General features: G+C 38.8%; 2 protein-coding genes across 3 annotated transcripts in view; one reads left to right on the plus strand and one right to left on the minus strand.

Annotated features, from left to right (window-relative positions):
• Positions 1-19,151, minus strand: part of LOC309969900 (E3 ubiquitin-protein ligase RNF103) — a 124,796-nt gene that overhangs the window by 12,660 nt on the left and 92,985 nt on the right. The gene's annotated exons all lie outside the window — the stretch shown is intronic.
• Positions 16,653-18,567, plus strand: LOC309970135 (UPF0729 protein C18orf32 homolog; the record flags this gene model as incomplete). The annotated part of the gene is made up of 2 exons (XM_082852406.1): positions 16,653-16,982; positions 18,554-18,567. The coding sequence occupies exons 1-2, from the start codon at positions 16,751-16,753 to the stop codon at positions 18,565-18,567; spliced, it is 246 nt and encodes an 81-aa protein (XP_082708532.1). The 5' UTR covers positions 16,653-16,750.

Below are 19,151 nucleotides of genomic sequence, written 5' to 3' on the forward strand. Positions count from 1 at the left end.
ATGTACAGCACAGGGAATTATAGTCAAAAATATTGCAATAACTTTGTAGGGTGACAGACAGTTACTAGATTTATTGAGGTGATCAAGTTGTAAAGTATATAACTGTCAAATCACTATGCTATACATCTGAAACTAGTGTAATATTATATGCCGATTATACTTCAATTAAAAAAAAAGAAGAGAGGAAAAAAAGCCAATCCCAAGAGATTACATCCAGTCTGATTCCTACATAACATTCTTGAAATGATAAAATTATAAAATGAAGAACAAATTAATGATTGCCAGATATAAGGAGGGGGTGGGGATGGGAGGGAAGTGGGTTTGGTTACAGAAGCGCAGCATGAGAGATCCCTGTAGTGATGGAAACTGGAAGCATTCTAAAGCTTGACTGTATCAGTGCTGACTGCCTGGTTGTGATACCTACTTTAACTCTGCAAGATGTTACTACTGGAGAAAATGGGTAAAGGGTATACACAGAATCTTTCTATTATTTCTTACAACTGCATGTATGTGAATCTATTAACTCTCTAAAAACTTAATTTAAAAAAACCCTGAGAAGAGTATATAAAAACAAACAACATTATGTTTCCATGCCTGCTAGAGACACAAATGAAAAAAAAATACACATAAAAATACAAGTTCTAAAACAAACAGCCCAAACAAAAAATGGGTGGAAGATCTAAATAGACATTTCTCCAAAGAAGACATTCAGACAGCCAAAAAACACATGAAAAGATGCTCAACATCACTAATTATTAGAGAAATGCAAATCAAAACTACAATGAGGTATCACCCCTCACACCAGTCAGAATGGCCATCATCAAAAAAATCTACAAACAATAAATGCTGGAGAGGGTGTGGAGAAAGGGGAACCCTCCTACACCATTGGTGGGAATGTAAATTGGTACAGCCACTATGGAGAACAGTATGGAGGTTCCGTAAGAAAACTAAAAACAGAGCTACCATGTAATCCAGCAATCCCACTCCTGGGCGTATGTCTGGAGAAAATCATAATTTGAAAAGATACATGCACCCCTATGTTCCTAGCAGCACTATTCACAATAGCCAAGACATGGTAACAACCTACATGTCCATCAACAGATGAATGGATAAAGATGTGGCACATATATACAATGGAATATTACTCAGCCATAAAAAGGAACGAAATTGTTATTTGTAATGAGGTAGATGGACTAGAGTCTGTCATACAAAGTGAAGTAAGTCAGAAAGGGAAAAATAAATACCGTATGCTAATGCATGTATATGGAATCTAAAAAAACAGTACTGGAGCCTAGTGGCAGGGCAAGAATAAAGATGCAGATGTAGAGAATGGACTTGAGGACACCGTGGGGGAAGGGTAAGCTGGGACGAAGTGAGAGAGCAACACTGACATATATACACTACCAAATGTAAAATGGATGGCTAGTGGGAAGCAGCCGCATAGCACAGGGAGATCAGCTCGGTGCTTTGTGATGACCTAGAGGGGTGGGATAGGAAGGATGGGAGGGAGGCTCAAGAGGGAGCGGATATGGGGATATATGTACACATATAGCTGATTCACTTTGTTGTACAACAGAAACTAACACAACATTGTAAAGCAATTATACTCCAATAAAGATATTTTTTTAAAACAAGAACCAAAAACAAATTGCAAAAAAAAAAGAAAAGAAACATGCACTCCATTGTTCATTGCAGCGCTATGGACAATAGCGAGGACATAGAAGCAACCTAAATGTCCATCGACAGAGGAATGGACAAAGAAGATGTGGTACATATATACAGTGGAATATTACTCAGCCATAAAAAGAACAAAATAATGCGATTTGCAGCAACATGGATGGACCTAGAGATTGTCATACTGAGTGAAGTAAGTCACACAAAGACAAATATATCACTTATATGTGGAATCTAAAAAAATGATACAAATGAACTTATTTATTACAAACAGAAATAAATCACAGACGTAGAAAACAAACTTGTGGTTACCAGGGGGGAAAGGGGTGGGGGAGGGATAAATTGGGAGAATGGGATTGATATATACATGAAACAGATAAGTAATAAGGACCTACTCTATAGCATAGGGAACTCTACTCAATACTCTGTAATGGCCTACATGGGAAAAGAATCTAAAAAAGAGTGGATAATGAAATTTTTTTTTTTTTCGCAGTACGCGGGCCTCTCACTGCCGTGGCCTCTCCCCCTGCGGAGCACAGGCTCCGGACGCACAGGCCCAGCAGCCATGGCCCACGTGCCCAGCCACTCCGCGGCATGTGGGATCCTCCCAGACCGGGGCACGAACCCGTGTCCCCTGCATCGGCAGGCGGACTCCCAACCACTGCGCCACCAGGGAAGCCCAAAAAAGTCATTTTTATAGGTAGAGAATGGCAGTTTCATGTGGTTCAGACTCATATGATTAAGTGTATCTATAGTCTTATCTTTGTATTATATTACAATTATTTGGTATATCATAATTATGTTAGAGTTCTGAAGAAGAATGTTGTTTTTATTGTTTGCCATGTATGTTTCTGTTATTTTGAAGTATTTTAATATGATTTTGTAGCTAATTAGAAAGAGAAAAAAAGAGTGAATATATGTATAACTGATTCACTTTGCTGTACACCTGAAACTAACACAACATTGTAAATCATCTATACTCCAATAAAAGTTTTTAAAAAGAGGAGATCTCTGAGAAAAAAATACAAGTTCTGCTATGAATATTATAATAACAATAACCAAATATGGAAACAAAGTATCTAAATACAGACTTCACTTCATAATCAGTAGATCCAAAGACCAATAGACATAGTCTGAAAAGAAACTGACGCCAGGGCTTCCCTGGTGGCGCAGTGGTTAAGAATCCGCCCGCCAATACAGGGGACACGGGTTCAAGCCCTGGTCCAGGAAGATCCCACATGCCACAGAGCCACTAAGCCCATGCACCAAAACTACTGAGCCTGTGCTCTAGAGCCTGCAAGCCACGACTACTGAGCCCGTGTGTGACAACTACTGAAGCCTGTGTGCCTAGAGCCCGTGCTCCACAACAAGAGAAGTCACCACAATGAGAAGTCTGCATTTCGCAACAAAGAGTAGCCCCCACTCGCCACAACTAGAGAAAGCCTGTGCGCAGCAACGAAGACCCAACGCAGCCAAAAAGTAAACTAAATAAATTTATTAAAAAATTAAAAAATAAGACCTTAAAAAAAAAAACCTGACGCCAATAATTAAAGCAACAAAACCACAAAGCTCTTTCTACTTATCACGGGTTCCTGTGGCAATTACAGTTAAATTAAAATATCAGAAAAAGAAATTAAATATTAAAAATGGCATCAACAGCACAATGCAGCTCCCTGATAGCAAGGGCCCAGGAGAGCAAACACTCACAAACTAGACTGACTGGTTTTTAAAAGCCATCTTAAACATGGCAATTATAAGCAGAATGAATACAATTATAAGAAAATATGGAATCTTAACAATCACTTTTCACAGAAGTGACAAGTGAAAGCTCAGAGAAGTGATATTAAAAACATTCAAGCCTCGGGATTTCCCTGGTGGTCCAGCAGTTAAGACTCCGTGCTCCCAATGCAGGGGGCCCGGGTTGGATCCCTGGTCAGGGAACTAAGATCCCACATGCATGCCGCAACTAAAGATCCCTCCCACACGTGGCAATGAAGATCCTGAGTGCTGCAGCTAAGACCCAGTGCAGCCAAATAAATAAATAAATATTTTTTAAAAAACCAAACATTCAAGCCTCGAAAGTATCTTTGAATAAGACACTTCTTCCATATAACAAAGTTAAGAAAAACAGTTATATTAAGAAATAAAGAAGGGAAAGATAAAAATTAAAAGGAAAAGAAAACAGTACAAACATTCCATAATATGGGGAACCCAAACCAAAGGCCATAAAAGTGAATTACAGTCATAAAAAAATTATTGGAGCCATGCACATTTGGGAAACTTTCAAAAAAGTTCTTTTAAATAAATTTATTTCTGGCTGCGATGGGTTTTCGTTGCTGCGAGTGGGCTTTCTCTAGTTGCAGCAAGCAGGGGATACTCTTCCTTGTGGTATGAGGGCTTCTCATTGCAGTGGCTTCTCTTGTTGCCGAGCATGGGCTCTAGGCGCGTGGGCTTCAGTAGTTGTGGCACACGGACTCTAGAGCGCAGGCTCAGTAGTTGTGGCGCACGGGCTTAGTTGCTCCGTTCCATGTGGGATCTTCCCGGACTAGGGCTCGAACCCATGTCCCCTGCATTGGCAGGCGGATTCTTAACCACTGAGCCACCAGGGAAGTTCCAAACTCTCAAAATGTAAAGTGAAGTTTACTTATAATTTATAGGCTACCATTTGAAAAACTAATTTGAAGCAGTTTATTAAAAAGTCATGTATAGCAGGTATGATAAAATAAATACAAAGACTCGAAGGAGTGAGTTGACTCCGTAAACGTAGGTCAGCAATGGTGTGAATAATGGTGGGGCTGGACAATTCTTTGTTGTAGGAGGCTGTTTTATGCTTTCTAGGACATTAGCAGCATCCCTGGCTTCTACTGACTAGATGCCGGTAGCAACACCCTACCTTGCCTAGTTGTGACAACCAAAATGCTACACTGCCAAATGTCCTCTGAAGGGCAAAATTGCTCCCTGTTGGGAATCACTGACCTGGGCTAGTAAAGCTCCTGCAACTGAGAATAAACTTAGCTTTGAGCATTTCAACAGCTAAGGCACGAAGGTTAGTAGGGGGTTTAGGACACTCACCTGTAGAAGCATGCTACCTTACTAGGAAAGATCATTTTTTCCAGCACTAGGCTCCAAGATAAATTTTGTACCACGATCTTTACTGACTGTACCAGTAACTATCAAATTTATAGAAACATTCGTCCTATGGCTGCTTCTTATCCATTAAAAAAAAAAAAAAGCAAAAGAATACTATGAAAGCACAGCTTGGCCAAGGTATTTCTATGGGATGCAAAACAGAGGGCTGGAATTGTGGCTTTCTGATGATCCCGCTTGCTGCAGGGATAAAACGGGCTTTAAATTCTACAGAGACGGCTGTCTCCAGTCACTCTCACCTAATGCCAATCACGGGCTCTTACACTACATTTACAGCTGAGTAAAGTAAGTATTTATATGAATAATGACTAAAATCAAATATAAAACAATGGAAACAATCAATCTGTTAGGGAGATATATTTTTTCACCCTTTAAAAAATTTCTCTTAATATTGTATTTTGTTTGTGCAAAGGAAAAATATTTCATTTGAAAAAGACAATTTGCTCTATAGAATTTGAATTTGTAAAAAATTTTGAGGGAAAACATTTAAAACCATTGTTAAACATCAGTATGGACAACAGTAACACAGATATGTATTTATTTTAGAAGACTACTATTGTTCAGGAGGCCTTAAAGAAACTGAATTTAATCTTACATATGTTCTATCACTGTTAACCATTAAATGCCAAGTAAAGGGGAAAATATGTTCCTATTTGTTTATTTAAGGGCTTGGACTTGTAGAACTGGGTAATAAGTAAATGTGTGTGTGTGTATGAAATGACATACTGTTAGACTAAATATATATATTTAGGTGGTACTCTAATAGAAGTTACTGTTGGACAAGAGGGCTGAGGGCACGACAAGGGAAATGGTGAACATTTACTTTTTATTTTATATATTTCTGTAGTATTTCTTTAAACAGTAAGCCTGCATAACTTAAATTACAAATACTAAAGAATTATGAAAAACGTGTTTTGATTCAACATCGGTTTAAATTTCAAAGCATCATGTTTTACCTGAAAGATCCAAACTTTGCAAACTCGCTTTGAAGTGCGCTAATCAAAGCTAGGAAACAAAGCAAAGAAACACAACAAAGAAGGAAATAGCAGCAGGTACAGAGGTAAGAGGAGCCGCCCTGGCCTGGCTCTCCATTTTCACTACCTCCCTCGCCCCTCTAGTCACTCTGCCCCCAGCACCCAAGAGCTCAGAGCTCCCCTTCAGTCTCTGCTGCCAGGACCCCATCATGGCCCCAACACCTGGGCCTGCCTCACTTTTTAAAAAAAATTGGGGGGTGGCAAAATAAACATAACATAAAATTTACTGTTTTAACCATTTTTAAGTGTACAGTTCAGTGGCATTAAGTACATTTGTATTGTTGTGCAACCATCACCATTATCCATTTCCAAAACTTTTTCATCTTCCCAAATTGAAATTCTGTCCTCATTAAACTCTTAACTCCCCATCTTCCCTCCCTCCAACTCCTGGCAACCACCATACTACTTTCTGGCTCTATGATTTTGACTATTCTATGTACCTCATAGAAGCAGAATCACTTTTGTGACAGGCATATTTCACTTAGCATAATGTCTTCAATGTTCATCCATGTTGTAACATGTCAGAACTTCCTTTTAAAAAAAAAAATTATTTATTTGACTGCATCGGGTCTTAGTTGTGGCACGCAGGATCTTTCATTCCGGCATATGGGCTTCTTCTAGAGCACATGGGCTTAGTTGCCCCACAGCATGTGGGATCTTAGTTCCCTGACCAGGGATCGAACCCATGTCCCCTGCACTGGAAGGAGGATTCTTAACCACTGGACCACCAGTGAAGTTCCTTCCTTCCTTTTTAAGGCTGAATAATATTCCGTTGTGTGTATTATATACCATGTTTTGTTTATCCATTCATCCTTCAATACAGTTGGGTTGCCTTTACCTTCTGCCTATTATAAATAACACTGTTATGAACAGGGATGTACAAATATCTGAGTCCCTGCTTCCAATTCTTACTTACCCAGAAGTGGAATTTCTGGATCATTTGATAATTCTATTTCCTGCCCCACCTTTTTACCTGTCTCTCAACTTTTTCCCCCAACCAAAACATACTCATCATCTGTCTTGTTCTGCAAGAAACTGCTGTCAGAATGCTATCGCTTGGAAAACATCTAATCATGACAAACATATTAAGAGCTGACAAGGCTTAACATATTACCCCTCCCAGGGACATCTGCATTTGAATAGAGGAACAGCTTTAAAAATTAAATATTTATTTATTTATTTTTGGCTGTGTCGGGTCTTAATTGCAGCGTGTGGGCTCCTTGTTGTGGCTGACAGGCTTCTCACTAGTTGTGGACCACGTGCTCAGCAGTTGCAGCGCACAGGCTTAGTTCCCAGACCAGGGCTCAAACCCGTGTCCCCTGCATCGGAAGGCAGATTCTTAACCATTGGACCACCAAGCAAGTCCCAAATAGAGGAACATCTTAAGGAGAAGGAATGACTTCATCAAATGGTGGCTTTTCAAACAACAGGCTTGGGGTGGGACGGGGGACACTGGAGGTCAAAACAGACAAACCTCTCAGGAACTCGTGTCACAGTATTTCTAGTGTTCTCTTTTCTCACTCCCAAAATGTAGACTCCTCCCTTCCGCTCTGTTCTGGGTTCTATCATCAGTTACCTTCTCTGTTGTATTTAACTTGCCAACAGACAACATCCAACTATAAACCCTCTCAACAACCGCCTCCCTGGGGATTCCTCCTGCCAGGCACCATGCTCAGGAGCTGGGGAAGCAGGGTGACCCTCATGGAGCCAGTCTGGACAGCCCCAGATGGAGTCTCCTGTCTCTCTTAGGCCTGTTCCTCCCTCTGGGCTTCCAGTGTCTTTTAATGCCCTTCAGTCTTTCCAGGGTCAAGGGTTTGGAGCACCTCAGGCTTATTTCTGCCTTCACCATGTCCACTTAACTCTGCACCCGCAACAGTTCTCCAGTGTGCTCTCTCCCACTCATCCCACCAGAGTAACCCATCCAGGCCCTGCCCATCCCCTCTCGGGTCCTCCCACCTCCCGCCTGGCTGCATCTGCAGCCTGTGCTTACAGTGCGTGAGGCTCCCCACCGCCTAGGAAATGAAGTCGCCGTTCCTCAGCCGAACTCCCCAAACTCTGACTCCAAATCACCTTTCTAGCCTCACCTCCCACTGCCCCCGTCATGCACTCTTGTCGGACTGGATCGAGGGCTGTTGCTGAACACAGCGTGAACTACCTTACCTGTGCCTCTGTGCCTCCAGTCCCTCCACCCAGACACCTCTCTGGTTCTCCCACATGGCCCTCCCTCTGAACTCCCGCTGCAGTTTATCTGCAGCACCTCCAGAGCACGTCTCAATCTGAACTTGTCTATGGAAAGCACTGCTCTCCTAACAGCCGTCACAACTGTCTTCTTCAGCTGCCTGCTCATCCTCTCCGGCCATCCCTCTCCCTTGCTCCCAGGTACCCCAACCTCCCAGAACCTCCTTCAGTGTCTGAGGACACAGTTCTTTGTGGCCCCAGGGCCTTCACACATGCCGGCTAACACTCTGGTTGGAACCAGGTTACCCCCTGCCCCAACGCTTAATTACTCATCCTCCTTCAGATATCATCACGGCATGAAAGGAGCCACCCTTGAGTGCATTTCCCTTTTACACTCTCCTAGTGCCCATCACAGTTTGCATTTATAAATATCCATTTATTTGATTATTTTATTGTTTTATTAGGTATGTTTATTTTTATTAAAAGTATCTGTTTTTTGCTTTTCACTCCATAGCTGAGGCCAAACTGCCTATAATGTTCACTATTTTATCCCTGCTCCCCAGCAATATATCTGGCACATAATAGGGGCTAAAAGAAATGGATTTATTACATGAATTATCATTTTTCTCTTTGTAGCTTAGGCTACCTGCCTGAGAAGACTGGGGAAGTTCCTCATGAAACTTACACTTAATCCAGCCTCCCCACTCTCTTACCTCCCTTTCGCTCTTTCTTTTTTTTATTTTTTTTTTCCTTTCACTCTTTCTTAAAAAAGAGGAGATGGGGAGAAGAAGCTCTGAGAAACAATGCAAGGAACATAAGAAAAAACATTTGTAAAGATTATCAAGGGTACAGGCACTAGTCCCCTCCACCAGGAAGCCTACACAACCCAATGAACCAACCTTAGCCACTGGGGACAGACACCAAAAACAACAGGAACTATGAACCTGTGGCCTGCAAAAAGGAGACCCAAAACACAGTACGTTAAGCAAAATGAGAAGATGGAGAAACACACAGCAGATGAAGGAGCAAGGCAAAAACCCACCAGACCTAACAAATGAAGAGGAAATAGGCAGTCTACCTGAAAAAGAATTCAGAATAATGATAGTAAAGAAGATCCAAAATCCTGGAAATAGAATGGACAAAATGCAAGAAACGTTTAACAAGGATCTAGAAGAACTAAAGAGCAAACAAAGAGTGATGAACAACACAATAAATGAAATTAAAAATTCTCTACAAGGGATCAATAGCAGAATAACTGAGGCAGAAGAACGGATAAGTGACCTGGAAGATAAAATAGTGGAAATAACTACTGCAGAGCAGAATAAAGAAAAAAGAATCAGAAAAATTGAGGACAGTCTCAGAGACCTCTGGGACAACATTAAACGCACCAACATTCGAATTATAGGGGTCCCAGAAGAAGAAGTGAAAAAGAAAGGGACTGAGAAAATATTTGAAGAGATTATAATTGAAAACTTCCCTAATATGGCAAAGGAAATAGTTAATCAAGCCCAGGAAGCACAGAGAGTCCCATACAGGATAAATGCAAGGAGAAACACGCCAAGACACATAATAATGAAACTATCAAAAATTAAACACAAAGAACAAATATTAAAAGCAGCAAGGGAAAAACAACAAATAACACATAAAGTTATCCCCATAAGGTTAGCAGCTGATCTTTCAGCAGAAACTCTGCAAGCCAGAAGGGAGTGGCAGGACATATTTAAAGTGATGAAGGAGAAAAACCTACAACCAAGATTACTCTACCCAGCAAGGATCTCATTCAGATTTGACGGAGAAATTAAAACCTTTACAGACAAGCAAAAGCTAAAAGAATTCAGCACCACCAAACCAGCTTTACAACAAATGCTAAAGGAAACACAAGGAAAAGAAAAGACCTACAATAATAAACCCAAAACAATTAAGAAAATGGTAATAGGAACATACATATTGATAATTACCTTAAATGTAAATGGATTAAATGCTCCAACCAAAAGACATGGATTGGCTGAATGGATACAGAAAAAAGACCCGTATATACGCTGTCTATAAGAGACCCACTTCAGACCTAGGGACACATACAGACTAAAATTGAGGGGATGGAAAAACATATTCCATGCAAATGGAAATCAAAAGAAAGCTGGAGTAGCAATTCTCATATCAGACAAAACAGACATTAAAACAAAGACTATTACAAGAGACAAAGGAGGACACTACATAATGATCAAGGGATCAATACAAGAAGATATAACAATTGTAAATATTTATGTACCCAACATAGGAGCACCTCAATACATAAGGCAAATAGTAACAGCCATAAAAGGGGATATCAACAGTAGCACAGTAATAGTAGGGGACTTTAGCACCCCACTTTCACCAATGGACAGATCATCCAAAATGAAAATAAATAAGGAAACACAAGCTTTAAATTACACATTAAACAAGATGGACTTAATTGATACTTACAGGACATTCCATCCAAAAACAACAGAATACACATTATCCTCAAGTGCTCATGGAACATTCTCCAGGATAGATCATATCTTGGGTCACAAATCAAGCCTTGGTAAATTTAAGAAAATTGAAATCATATCAAGTATCTTTTCTGACCACAATGCTATAAGACTAGATTTCAATTACAGGAAATATCTGTAAGAAATACAAACACGTGGAGGCTAAACAACACACTACTTAATAACCAAAGTATCACTGAAGAAATCAAAGAGGAAATCAAAAAATACCTAGAAACAAATGACAATGAAAACATGACCCAAAACCTATGGGATGCAGCAAAAGCATTTCTCAGAGGGAAGTTTATAGCAATACAATCCTACCTTAAGAAACAACTCAAATAAACAACCTAACTTTACACCTAAAGCAATTAGAGAAGAAGAACAAAAAAACCCCAAAGTTAGCAGAAGGAAAGAAATCATAAAAATCAGATCAGAAATAAATGAAAGAGAAATGAAGGAAATGATAGCAAAGATCAATAAAACTAAAAGCTGGTTCTTTGAGAAGATTAACAGAATTGATAAACCATTAGCCAGACTTATCAAGAAAAAAAGGGAGAAGACTAAAATCAATAGAATTAGAAATGAAAAAGGAGAAGTAACTGACACTGCAGAAATACAAAGGATCAGGAGAGATTACTACAAGCAACTGTATGCCAATAAAATGGAGAATGTGGAAGAAATGGACAAATTCTTAGAAATGCACAACCTTCCGAGACTGAACCAGGAAGAAACAGAAAATATGAACAGAGCAATCACAAGCATGGAAATTGAAACTGTGATTAAAAATCTTGCAACAAACAATAGCCCAGGACCAGACGGCTTCACAGGCGAATTCTATCAAACATTTAGAGAAGAGCTAACACCTATCCTTCTCAAACTCTTCCAAAATATAGCAGAGGGAGGAACGCTCCCAAACTCATTCTACGAGGCCACCATCACCCTGATACCAAAACCAGACAAAGATGTCACAAAGAAAGAAAACTACAGGCCAATATCACTGATGAACATAGATGCTAAAATCCTCAACAAAATACTAGCAAACAGAATCCAACAGCACATTAAAAGGATCATACACTATGATCAAGTGGGGTTTATCCCAGGAATGCAAGGATTCGTCAATATATGCAAATCAATGAACGTGATATACCATATTAACAAACTGAAGGAGAAAAATGATATGATCATCTCAATAGATGCAGAGAAAGCTTTTGACAAAATTCAACACCCATTTATGATAAAAACCCTGCAGAAAGTAGGCATAGAGGGAACTTTCCTCAACATAATAAAGGCCATATATGACAAATCCACAGCCAACATCGTTCTCAATGGTGAAAAACTGAAACCATTTCCACTAAGATCAGGAACAAGACAAGGCTGCCCACTCTCACCACTATTATTCAACATAGTTGTGGAAGTTTTAGCCACAGCAATCAGAGAAGAAAAAGGAATCCAAATTGGAAAAGAAGAAGTAAAGTTGTCACTGTATGCAGATGACATGACACTATACATAGAGAATCCTAAAGATGCTACCAGAAAACTACTAGAGCTAATCAATGAATTTGGTAAAGTAGCAGGATACAAAATTAATGCACAGAAATCTCTTGCATTCCTATACACTAATGATGAAAAATCTGAAAGTGAAATTAAGAAAACACTCCCATTTACCATTGCAACAAAAAGAATAAAATATTTAGGAATAAACCTACCTGAGGAGACAAAAGACCTGTATGCAGAAAATTATAAGACACTGATGAAAGAAATTAAAGATGATACAAATAGATGTAGAGATATACCATGTTCTTGGATTGGAAGAATCAACATTGTGAAAAATGACTCTACTACCCAAATTAATCTACAGATTTAATGTAATCCCTATCAAACTACCACTGGCATTTTTCACAGAACTAGAACAAAACATTTCACAATTTGTATGGAAACACAAAAGACCCCGAAGAGCCAAAGCAATCTTGAGAAAGAAAAACGGAGCTGGAGGAATCAGGCTCCCTGACTTCAGACTATACTACAAAGCTACAGCAATCAAGACAGTATGGTACTGGAACAGAAACAGAAATACAGATCAATGGAAAAGGATAGAAAGCCCAGAGATAAACCCACGCACATATGGTCACCTTATCTTTGGTGAAGGAGGCAAGAATATACAGTGGAGAAAAGACAGCCTCTTCAATAAGTGGTGCTGGGAAAACTGGACAGCTACATGTAAAAGAATGAAATTAGAACACTCCCTAACACCATCCACAAAAATAAACTCAAAATGGATTAATGACCTAAGTGTAAGGCCAGACACCATCAAACTCTTAGAGGAAAACATAGGCAGAACACTCTATGACATAAATCACAGCAAGATCCTTTTTGACCCACCTCCTAGAGAAATGGAAATTAAAAAAATAAACAAATGGGACCTAATGAAACTTAAAAGCTTTTGCACAGCAAAGGAAACCATAAACAAGACGAAAAGACAACCCTCAGAATGGGAGAAAATGTTTGCAAATGAAGCAACTGACAAAGGATTAATCTCCAAAATTTACAAGCAGCTCATGCAGCTCAACATTAGAAAAACCAACAACCCAATGCAAAAATGCGCAGAAGACCTAAATAGATATTTCTCCAAAGAAGATATACAGATTGCCAACAGACACATGAAAGAATGCTCAACATCATTAATCATTAGAGAAATGCAAATCAAAACTACAATGAGATATCATCTCACACCAGTCAGAATGGCCATCATCAAAAAATCTACAAACAATAAATGCTGGAGAGGGTGTGGAGAAAAGGGAACACTCTTGCACAGGGAACTATATTCAACATCCTGAGAGAAACCACAATGGAAATGAATATAAAAAAGAATATATATTAAAAAGAAGACTATCAATAATAAAGAACAAATTATATTCATGAAATAAGAACAAGATGATTTTTAAAAAATAAGATCAGAGAACTCTTTCCTGAAAATTAAAATTAAGACAACTAAAATAAAGAATTTGAGAAGAAATAGAAAATAAAGTTGAGCAAATTTCTCAGAAAGTAGAACACAAAGACAAATTGATGATGATAATGACAATAACATTTAGAACCTAAATATACAGCAGTTACCATGTGCCAGGCACTGAATTAAGTCTCACAACTATCCTATGAGGAAGATACTATGATTATTTCCAAAGTGAAAACAGGAAAGATAAAAAAATTAAAGGATCAGTCTGGGAAATCAACTGACTAAACAACTGACTAAAATCTTTCCTAACAACTGACTAAAATCTTTTCCTTTCAGAAAGAAACAGAAAATATAGTGGAAATGAAATGAACACATCGACATACCCAAGAACTGAAGGACCAAGAAACAGAAGGGACAGAAACCCTTGCTTTTTAGAAACCCATGTCGAAATATCTGCAGATGAAATTACATGATGTCTTGGATTCCCAGGGGAAAATACAGGGAGAGGCGGGGATACAGATGAAGTAAGACCAGCCAAGATTCTTGGATGGGCATATTAATTTTGATGTATCCATTAAGATATGAGTGGAGATGTCAACTATACAATGATAAAGTCAGGCCTGAAGATAAAGATTTGGAAATCAATGGCATTTAAAGGCATGAGGTTAGATGAGATCACCTATGGGGAGAGAGGCAAGATGGAAAAGAGCAGAGGATCTAGAACAGAGCCCTAGAGTATTTTAACATACAAGTATCAAACAGCAGATATCTTACTTTTCAGATGTGATAAAGCCACATTATAATACATATTTGAAACAACATAATATATTATTATGGATGTATACTTAAGGGATAACAGGCTCTTGATATACGTTGTTTATGTTTACAGTTACGTTCATTACTGAAAGTATATGCTACAGGAGAAGAGATATTTTTCATGTAGATTAATGAATATTTGTAAGCTATAACTCCTTGAAAAGATATTTTGGAATCAGTACACAGGAAGAAAAGGTGAACAGAAGAGACTGGTCAAGCCCACTAGTTCCCAGGGAAATGTTATAACATTTCTCAAAAATTAAAAAGTCTGACAAAGGTTGGTGGAAAGGTATGGAAAAAAGAACCCTTATCCGCTGCTGGTGGGAATACAAGTTTGTCCCTTTGGAGAACAATTTTGCAATTCTAGCAAAATTTAAACCCAGCTATTTTTAACCCAGCAATTCTACTTCTGAGTATATAACTGTCCTAAAGAAACACATGTGTAAAAGTGAAAAGACATTCACACCAGCACTGTTTAGTAACAGCAAAAACTGAAAACAGCCTAAATGTCCATCAACAGGGAAGAGAAAAATAAAATGTGATACATTCACAGGATGGAATACCACCCAGAAGTTAAAAACATACTTATTTATCATATCAAACTACATTTATCATTATATCAATATATTTATCAAAATATATTTATCATATCAAAATATACTTATCATTATATTTATGGGTATATTTCAATAGGACAATGATAAATGGGAAAAAAAGATGCAGAATGGTACACACAGTATAACAACATTTATACAAATTTTAATATTCATGATAGTGGTTACCTCTGAGGAGGCTGAAAGAGAAGGGAATGGAACTGCAAAGGTATATTAAAGAAGCTTCAACTTTAGTAATACTGCTTTCTTTTACAATATAAAGACTAAGGCGGGGAGAAGCGGGGGTGGGATGAATTGGGAGATTGGGACTGACATATATACACTACTATGTATAAAATAGATAACTAATGTGAACCTACTGTATAGCACAGGGGACTCTACTCAATGCTGTGGTGTGGTGACCTAAATGGGAAGGAAATCTAAAAAACAGTGGATATAGGTATGACTGATTCACTTTGCGGTACAGCAAGAAACTAACACAACATTGTAAAGCAACTATACTCTAATAAAAATTAATTTAAAAAAACTGAGGCAAATATAACAAAATGTCAAATTGTATTGGTTCTGGGTGTTAGGTACATAGGCACGCACTATATTATCCTGTGTACTACTATCTTTGCACCTGGGGAGAAAAAGAGTCTGTGAATACAGTGCTTTATTCATAGGGGGAAAAAGGGCAAAATAAGCTATATGTTTTTTGATGTTGATTCAGTAAAGGAAATGCTGAAAATTTTAAAAATAAGCTTATCATGGTCAACTGAACATGTATCTTTTCAGCATATTGCAGAAAAAATAGGGAGTAAATATGAAGCTTTCAATGACGGCTGTAAAAGTCAAGTATATTTAGTTAAGCTTTCAAAATAACAGGTAAGATTAGACTGTTTCTCCACAGTACTGAATACTTGGCTTGTGCAAAAGGCATATATCTAGGTTATATATCCAATATTTAAAGAGCCTAAATACATCACTTTAGGGCTGAAATAACACAGTTGTTAAAAGTTAAGAAGATATGGTACAAACAGTTGTCTTATTTTTTTTATTCTTTCTTAATCCATGGATTGTTTTCTTCAGTATCTGGAGAAAGAAACTGATATATTCACTATTAGGCACATTAAAAAAACCACATTCAAATGTTAAAACTGAACATAAAGAAATACCTTCAGAGCCAAGTACGACCAAATAACGGATTAAGTACTCATTTGGCACCAGCGATTAAATTGAAACATTAAAGTCTTCTAACTTTTGAGTGTGATGTACTCATCAATGTAGTAACTGACAGAGTTGAAGATATTCTTTCTTTGGCTGCACTGTGCGGCTTGCGGGATCTTAGTTCCCCGACCAGGGCTTGAACCTGGGCCACGGCAGTGAAAGCGCAGAGTCCTAACCGCTGGACCACCAGGGCATTCCCTGAAGATATTCTTTAGTGAAAAATTACCCTGTAATTTCTGAATCTGTACTCAGTCTAATTATCTGACAGTTATTTGCTGCTATTCTCAAAGAACTCTAATTCTGAGTTAGGATTTCTTCATTTAACCGAAAATAAGTAAGAAAAGAAACCAACTGGATGTAAAATTTAACCTATGCCTCAAGCTGTCAGTGATCTGGAGACAGATGCCTGCGGAAGATCACAACGGTATTACACTGGACACTGAAAGGTAACTAAATTATGTTTATTTTTAAATATTATAATGAGTTTTTGAAAATTAAATTGGGTGGTGCCCACTGGGTTGGCTGTGGCATGTCCCCCTGTGACCTCCCCTCTGGAAGTGTGGACACTGCCACTGGGGCTTGGTGGTCGCAGGTCAGGATCTCAAGCCTGGGACAATGGTGTGCATTCCCTGCATCGTCATTCTAGTTGTGCTCTGGGTCTACAAAAAGTTCCTGGAACCATATATATACCCTCTGATTTCCCCCTTTGTTAGTTGTATGTGGCCTAGGAAAGCTATACAAGAATCCAATGATAAAAACAAAGGCAAAATAGACTGTAAGGGTGCAGACATAAAGGGATTACCAACAAGAGGACCAACAGAAATCTCTGATAAAAAGAAAGACTTAAGTGACTGTCACAAAGGATCTCATTGTTTTAAAAATGGATCTGATAGGGCTTCCCTGGTGGCGCAATGGTTGAGAGTCTGCCTGCCGATGCAGGGGACATGGGTTCGTGCCCCAGTCCGGGAAGATCCCACATGCTGCAGAGAGGCTGGGCCCGTGAGCCATGGCTGCTGAGCCTGCGCATCCGGAGCCTGTGCTCCGCAACGGGAGAGGCCACAACAGTGAGAGGCCACAACAGTGAGAGGCCCGCGTACCGCAAAAAAACAAAACAAAACAAAACATAAAATGGATCTGATAGTATGAAGCACCTTCTTTGTACTTGTCTCTGATCTTTTTTCCTGAGACCAGAATTTGGGCTAGATAGTTTACATATTTACCTGACACTAATCAGGAAATACCTGGTATTTGTATTTAAAATGTAGCTAGTTATATTTAATGACCTCATTCCTGAGTTCCTTTTTTATTAAAGTAGCTTTCATTTCTTTTATTGCAGTTTTAAAAATATGAATAAATAAAAGGTTCATGCCAGTAGACACTGTTCCTAAATCAGTCCCTAAAAATCCTTGGGCCTCTAGTTTTTATTCAGGCTCTTCAAATTTGAGGAGTATAATTTTACTGTGAAACAGTGCAGTGAGACTGTGCGGTGAAATGAAAGGTAGTTTTTGGAGATGATAATGACTTGAAACATAAAGATGTAATTACTGTCTAACTCAATGGAGCAGCTTATCCATGAGAGTAGTAATTACTGTTTATTGCTCTGAGGAAGACAGAAAAGACAGGGAAATGGGGTAACCTCTCTGAAAAATAGAACATCTTTAACATAAATGGCTAATGTATATTATAAAATTCTAATCCTTGTCGTATTCCTTCTATTCCTACGAATGTATTAAATATTCAGTTTAGCTTGTTCTTTTTTCTTTTAAAATATAAATATTTAAAAGTAAGATTTTTTTAACCACATCAGAAATCAGGATTGTAACAGTGTGATGGCATCAGGATAGTTATGGAGGAGCAATATATTTTTTCTTCTTCTTTTTTAAAGTTTAGATTGTATCAGTTATTTTGTTCCATAATAAGACACTAAAATTCGTGGTTTTCAGCAACAGTGACGTGACTGCACAGTTATTTGCTGGTCTGGGCCTCTCCACATGATCTTTCATCCCGGGCCTCTTCATTTTAGTGTAAGGATCTACAAATATTCAAAGACGATGAGACATATCTTTATAGAATATTTATTTTCTCTGAAGCAAGGAGAAGTTAGAAAGGACTCCCTGCCTTGGGTACCCAGCGAAATCCTGGGTCCTAACTGAGGCTCTGTGAAGCTGTGTCTGGTCAAGTCATTGATCCACCTTGGACTTCCTTTGATATAAATGTGTTTCAACTTTTCTGCCCCAGCCTACCTGAGGGATAAGATAAATTCTCATTAGCAACTAAATCCAGTTGATTAATTTAGTTTGTTTTTTAAGGTATTAAAAACTATATTATGAAAATAGCAGATGTTCATAGTAGAACAATGCAAGGGCAGGTTAAATGAAAAGTTAATGTTCTTTCTCTACTCTCATTTCTTTGTTCTAGCTCCACAGATGTAACCACTATTAGCTTTTTGTATAGCCTTCTAGCAACTTTCTTTTTCTTTTTTTTTTTTTTTTTTTTTTTTGCGGTACGCGGGCCTCTCACTGTTGTGGCCTCTCCCGTTGCGGAGCACAGGCTCCGGACGCGCAGGCTCAGCGGCCATGGCCCACGGGCCCAGCCGCTCCGCAGCATGTGGGATCTTCCCGGACCGGGGCACGAACCCGCGTCCCCTGCATCGGCAGGCAGACTCTCAACCACTGCACCACCAGGGAAGTCCTAGCAACTTTCTTAAAATATACCATTAAAAAAAACAATTAAATTGATAGTACACATGTATGCTGAATACCCAATACAGGGCCTGCAGGTTCCTAAGATGTAAGAAAGCATTAGGTAGAGAGTCAGAGATGAGGCAGAAAAGGAGGTGAGTGAAAGCCAAAGACAAACTTAAGACTATTTAAAATCCTTCCTGGGGCAACTCTGGGCCTAGGGCCCAAGAAACTCTTTCCTTCATCCTCCCTCTAAGGTGTGGGCGCACTGCTTATGCCTATGACTCAACTCTCAGGTCACTTTACAACACTGTTCACATGAGGAAATACAGTCT

The sequence above is a fragment of the Leucopleurus acutus genome (genome assembly GCF_964270905.1).
Source record: "Leucopleurus acutus genome assembly, chromosome: 12".
NCBI classification, from domain to species: Eukaryota; Metazoa; Chordata; class Mammalia; order Artiodactyla; family Delphinidae; genus Leucopleurus; species Leucopleurus acutus.